The sequence below is a fragment of the Cucumis melo genome, chromosome 3 (genome assembly GCF_025177605.1).
Source record: "Cucumis melo cultivar AY chromosome 3, USDA_Cmelo_AY_1.0, whole genome shotgun sequence".
Lineage (NCBI taxonomy): Eukaryota > Viridiplantae > Streptophyta > Magnoliopsida > Cucurbitales > Cucurbitaceae > Cucumis > Cucumis melo.
The window spans coordinates 17,180,367-17,187,337 of record NC_066859.1 but is presented as its reverse complement, the minus strand read 5'-3'; the positions used below and the strand labels follow the sequence as shown (position 1 = coordinate 17,187,337).

The 6,971-nt window shown below is 31.8% G+C and overlaps 1 protein-coding gene across 1 annotated transcript; it reads left to right on the top strand.

Annotated features, from left to right (window-relative positions):
- The first annotated feature begins 623 nt into the window (after positions 1–623).
- Positions 624–1,499, top strand: LOC127148677 (uncharacterized). Its single transcript, XM_051082872.1, has 4 exons — positions 624–745; positions 892–1,024; positions 1,097–1,344; positions 1,412–1,499. The coding sequence occupies exons 1-4, from the start codon at positions 624–626 to the stop codon at positions 1,497–1,499; spliced, it is 591 nt and encodes a 196-aa protein (XP_050938829.1).
- The last annotated feature ends 5,472 nt before the right edge of the window (positions 1,500–6,971 follow it).

Here is a 6,971-nt window from a genome sequence, read left to right as displayed (position 1 = left end):
TTGTTTGTTTCTTGTAAAGGGTTGCATAAAAAGTTGTAAGTAGGAATATTGTATGACTTTGTCTTTTTTTTTTTGGTGGGGGGGGGGGGGTTGCATAAAAAGTTGTAAGTAGGATTCTTCTAAAACTTTGTCATTTGGAGGGGGAGGGGGGTTGTTTGTTTCTTGTAAAGGGTTGCATAAAAAATTGTAAGTTTGTTGTTTGTTTCTTGTAAAGGGTTGCATAAAAAGTTGTAACTAGATTATTGTATGACTTTGTCATTGAGGGGGGAGGGGGGTTGTTTGTTTCTTGTAAGGGGTTGCATAACAAGTTGTAAGTTTGTTGTTTGTTTCTTGTAAGTTTGCTTTATATTAAAAATGGAACACAAGCTAATATGTTTACCACTTGAACTCCATGTTCTTGAATGAAGAAGGAGGGTTCAAATGAAGTTTATGTTGATCGAGCTAAAATGTGGAAGAAAGCTCGAGTTAACAAACAAAGACAGTACGACAACGACGACATTCAGCAAGTCGTCCATAAAATAGTAAGTCATTACATGTAAATCACACATTTCAATTATCCATTACATAAGCAATCATTTCTATAACTTACATTAATTTTGCTATTTATTTAGGATGAGATATCAATGAATACAGATTCATCGTCTGTGAATAGACACTGTTCGAATGATGTATTAACCCAAGCATTGGGTACAAAAGAGCACAATGGTCGTGTGCGTGGGGTTGGTGGATACGTTACTCCAACAACGTACTTTCATTCAGTTAAGAAAACATCAAAAGATGAGGCGAACATTCTAGTTGAGAATGAAGAACTCCGTATGCGAGTTAGTGAATTAGAGGCACAATTCGCTCAAACTTATCTACACCATTGTCTGCACACGGGAGTTGTTCAAGGCCAATAGTGTTAGAGGGGATTGAAGAGAAGGGTAAGAGAATAGAAGTGGAATCGTTGGACAAACCAAAACAGAAGGAAAAGAAAGGGAAGGAGGTGATGAAGATGAATGAACCAGAGTTGGACGTCTTGAAGGTATGTAATCCACTATTAAACTCGAATGTCTAATATTGTACGTCTTACTGAATTTGGATGTTCTTGAATTAGGAGAGGGACTTAATAAAAATGCCTACAGAAAAAGAAGTTGTATGTGAATCGACATCAACTTTGCCATTAGCGTTGAAGTCGATTCTCAGATATGCTGAGAAGGTAATGGAGAAAGATTCCAGCATCACTTTTTCACTACCCGCTGACCTTTTTGGCATTAGTCGAAAGACTTCTGTGCTTCGAGAGGATATCGTTGATCTTTGTAACATGAACGAAGTGAAAACGTTTACATTGGTGGCCTATATGATGTAAGTCAATTTCATTCCTTTGCATCTAAATTTATGTATCTCCTTTACGGGTTTATATATTTTGTAGGTACTTGTATTCATCTGTTAGTGGTTCGAAAGAAAATATGCAATATGTCTTTGTAGATCCGTCCCTAATGTCTTCTGGAAACACATAAGAATCTCAAATTCTGAACTTGTGTAGTAGATTGATGGTGTCCAAACTCGACCAAGTAGTTCTTGCTCCTTTTAATCCCGGGTAAGTTTAGTTAGGGTATTGGTTGCATTGACAATAAAATAGTACTTACATTTTTGTATAATTAGGGGTCATTGGGCACTGCTTGCTATAAATGCGTATGAGGATACAGTGTTTTACCTTGACTCGCTAAGGACGACATCAAAAGCAACTACAAGATATGTAATTGACACGTAAGTTTAATCTTTTATATCATGTAGTGCTGTTAATTCTAATGCATGTACAATATTCTAAGATATGTGCAATCTTATCTTGGCAAAACAGAGCAATAGCGATATTTCACTCGCAAAAGAACATTAATAAAAGCAGGAAACAAAAACTTTATGGCGAATAGTAAAGGCAAGTATAAATATTTAAATTCAATTGTATTTTGTAGATTACTAGCAATTAAGACTGGTCCGTTATTCTAATTTATTGTTTTTATAGTGTCCACTACAAGTCGGGAGCACTAAGTGTGGATACTATGTCATGAAGTATATGAGAGAAATTGTAAATAGGGGAAGCATTGTCATCTCGAATTCGGTATATTATATATCAAACTATTTCTTTTGTACGTATAATAATTTTCATGAATACTAATTCATTTATTTTGCATGTCTACAGATTGATACACAAAAATCATACTCACAAGCCGAGTTAGATGAGGTGCGGGTTGAGTTGGTAGAGTTTTTATGTTCGTACATATGATTTAGGACTTATTTGTCATCTCTGAAAAAGGAAATTAACTTTATTTTTTGTGGCTGATTTTTTGAAATGTTCATATGGAGGGGAGGGGTTGATTGATATACTTTTGAGACTTTGTAGAGGATTACAGTTTAGGTGAATTGTTGATAGATGAACTGTTCATATGTAGAGGGTTGCCCATTATGAAAGTTTATGTGTGGGGATGATATACTTTTGGGCTAGGTTAGTTAATTAGATGATGTTTAGTTAAATTCATGGAAATCTGTTGAAATTGTTTATATATATATTGGTTTTGTAAATGATAAATGAATATGATGCAAAGTTTTGGAAATGATATTGAATGGATGATGTTTAGTTGCCATTTGATGTATATTTGTCATTTATATATAGTTGAATTTTTGGACCAATGAGAGCATAATACAGGAAGAATAATATAAAATAAATTACAATTAAAAAAATGAAAAATTGCTTGACGATTTTGAAATGTCATTAACAATACATTTCTTGATGGTTTGCAAATGTCATAAATAACAATATTCTTGACGGTTCTAAAATGTCATTAAAAATCACTCTTGACGGTTCCCAAATGTCATGAAAAAGAGTACTCTTGACGATTATTAAATGTCATAAAAAAGAACTCTTGACGGTTTGTAAATGTCATAAAAATGCACTCTTGACGGTTTTTAAATGTCATGAAAAATGCACTCTTGACCGTTTTAAAATGTCATGAAAAATACACTCTTGATGGTTTTAAAATGTCACGAATATTCGTATTCTTGACGATTTTTGGGTTTCATCATCTCATTCTCTACGGTTCTAAACGGTCATAAAAACATATTCTCTTGACGGTTCTCAACTGTCATGAAAAATTGAATACTTGACAGTTAAAAAATGTCAACGATACCAATTCTTGACACTTTTTAAAACCATCAAGAAAATGGCCTTTTTTGACACTGATTCAACGACGGTTTTGAAATCGTCAAGAATACTCATCCTTGACAGTTTAAAACCGTCAAGAGAGTCAGTTTCTGTAGTAGTGTCAACTCACAGCCTATGTGTGCTCGGAATCCAAAAACTTGTTTCAAAAGAAAAATAGGTTCAATATAGAGTCTTCTGAAAGAAGATTTCTATTCAAAATTACTATATTTACTTTCGATATATATTATATCTACATAAGTAAAAAAAAGAAAGAAAAAAACAAACGAAAATGTAAATTCTCAGTATCTCATATAACGATAATTAGTAAGTTAATACTTCGCATGTTGTTTGTAACCTCAGTTGGGTCAAAATATCATTTTATCCTCGAGACTACATTTTTCTCCTTAAGTCCTACTAATCCATTATTGAACAACTGGTTTAAGGTCTAACTTATAAACCGATTCCCTCTTGGATCAATGAAAGGGTGGGGCCCCTTGTTCAGGATTTGGATTTAGTCCTTAAGGGAACAACCTATTTACTAACACCAAAATCGGTAGGAGTGAATTCCGTCTTGCACTCTATGTCCCTAGTCATCCATCTGATCTTACCCCTGAACTAGGAGGCTTATTGGGCCAACACTGTTGAGCTGCCTTCACCTATGCAGATCTAAGAATAATTTCATTTGAATAAAAGTTCATAGTTAGCTTTAGATTAAGATTAAGTTACTTAGGCCATCATAATCGAAATAGATAGTTTTATACAGTCAACGGTATTATAACTTAGAAGTGATCATCTAATGGATTCAGCCTTATGCAAACTCTTTATATAGGCTGCACTCACTTCCATGTCTCTACATGCACGATTCAGGATCACACCATTGTAACTACAAAGCGGGTCGTATCCATAGTGTTCCCAAAATAAGGCGCCGAACCTTATTCATACACTACAAACCGTTTAGGCTATATGCTCGAACTTAATCCACGTTTATGTCCCTACATAAAGTTCAAGTCTATATTAGATAGCCGTGAGACCTTAGTTTATTATATTAAAGATTATAGTATATTCAATTTTTACTAATAAGTTATCAATAAACACTTAATTGAATAGAATATAATTTAAACTACAAATGAGTAGTTTTCAAACATAAATTGCAACAAATAAAGTTTCCTAATTTGTAAATTTTCTAAAATTGACCACTTTTTTTAAAAAAATATTTGTTAAAATTTAGAAACAAAAAATGTGAATCATTATCTAATATTTTTAAACTGAAAATAAAAACATTATCGTCAAATTGGCTCGTAGATGTTCGAAGTCTCCTTTATCTATTGTTCCATTGAACAACACATCGTTAAAAACTACATTTATATAAACTCATGGGTCACTACTACAAAATTTGGATTACTTGGCATTAATATAGTGTCAAGTAAACCTATACTTGACGTTTTTTAAAATGTCAAGTAATCGACTGTCAAGTATAATCACATTACTTGACACTAAAAAACCGTCAAGTAATATATTTCTTGACGTTATTTTTGTGTCAAGTAAGATATCATACTTGACGCTTTTTGCATGTCAAGTAAGATAGTATACTTGATGTTGTTTACATGTCAAGTAAGATATTTTACTTGACAATTTTTACACGTCAAGTAAGATAGTATACTTGACACTATTTACACGTCAAGTAAGATAGTATACTTGATTCTTTTATATGTCAAGTAAGGCAGTATACTTGACACTTTTTACATTTCTCATTTCTCTTTTCTTGCTTCACATTCATTCAAATAAAGACAAATTCATCAACAAAATAAACCCAAATCAACAATAATTCCATTCTTCAACAATAAGCCATTTGTATACATAATTTACAATAATATACATAATTTACAATAATATTATACAAGCAGTATGACTATTCATATTTTTTCACAAACTAGTCTCAATTTACACCGGTAAATAAAATTATTAACTATAAGACTTTAAAACATTAAATTTTGCTCTGACCCTCAATAATTATGTCTTTTTTAGTATTAATACTTCATGAAGCCTCGTAGTAAGTTTTACCAAATAATTCTTGAAGCAACAACCTACAATAAAATTTAGCAAGTTTTAGCAAAAAAGAAAACAATTCTTCTTTAAAAGTTTGTAGTCCGATCATCTAAACACATACACATATAAAACGACACTATGAACGGGTTGCTCATTGAGAATGTACATGTTGTACTAACCTTCATATTATGAGGAATCCTCCAGTCAACCATTAGAACAACCATCCGTCAAGTATTTAACAACGACCATATTAGGAAGTATCTAAGAAAGACAAGGACAATCATAAATGAAGTATTTAACAAGTCAAAAAAAAATTGTAGTCTATATTAATCATCGATTGTCTAAGAAAAAAATAAAAGATACGAACTGCAAACATTTGTTATCCTCAACAAAAACTTTATCCTCAACTACTAAGCTTCAATTTAAAATCACTACTATAAAAATTGGATATTTTGTAAATGAAGAGGCCGTGAGTACATTTCTCAACAAACATATAGATTACAAATTCATTTAGTTAATTATTAAGCAAAATGAATTTACTATTGTCCATGTACTGTGAGTTCATATTCAAAGTTGATATTACATACAAAACATTATAAAGGTTAGTGAGGGAGTTCTTGAATGATAAAAAAATGTTGTTTTATCTAAAAGCTAAATCATGAGCCACAATCTATGATAGATAATACTATACTCTTGTAGAACCGTAGGAAACTCCTCATAAGTAATAAATGAATTTTCAACATAGCTCACATGGATAAAATCTTTGGCAAGATCATAAATCAAGTTCTGTAAATTGGTCGAGTAGTGCGCAAGAGTGTAATCGTAGTCAAAACCATATACCTAAATGTTGTCTAAGCTCAAATTTTTATTCACATAGATACCTAGAGAATAATGACATTAAGAACAGAAAATTAATCAAGACATCATAAGGATACAATCACGTAGCTTGTGTTAGACCTTGAATACCCATTTTCAGCACTACCTTTGTTGTTTTCCCAAGAAACAACATAACAATTAAATACAAACACTATGTAAAATTGGATATCAAAACAAAATAATCTACATAATCTTCATTCATTTGCTATCATTCAAAAGCATAGAACGTGTACGTCTTTGTCAGACATGATAGGTTAAATTAACGAACTAATTTATAACACCTAAAATTAATCTGAAAGGGTCTAAACATAATTTTGAAGCCTAAAAATCATCAACATAAACTTTTTTTATTCCAACAAAGTGTTTGATCAAGATAAACTTGTTTTATTCCAACAAAGTGTTCGAACAGTAACAAATCTATGCCAAATCTACAAACAAAGGCTTCCAAGCTCTAGAGATCAATCTAAAAAACCTTAAATTTATAGAAATGGGGTTTCATTTTTTTTTTATTTTTTTTTGTTTAGGTGGGGAACTTCATTCACTATCTTTCGACTTTCTTGGCTGGATTGGTTGTGGGTTTTGTGTCGGCATGGAGTTAGCTCTTTTGAGTATAGCAGTAATTCTTGGAATAGCTTTTCCTTTCCTTTTTTGTCTATCTTTGTTGTAATATTTAAGTTTCAACTCTGTTTCACTATTCTGTTTTCCTTTTGTTCTTAGCAACATGCCATGATTATGTTGTAATCATCATTTTTTGTTATTAATTTCATTCTAATCTTCATTCCCTAATGTTATTTAAAGTTTGATTCTTTTTTAGTCAAACCCACAGTAAAGTAGAATCACAATCACATGGTATGTTGAACATAACATGATA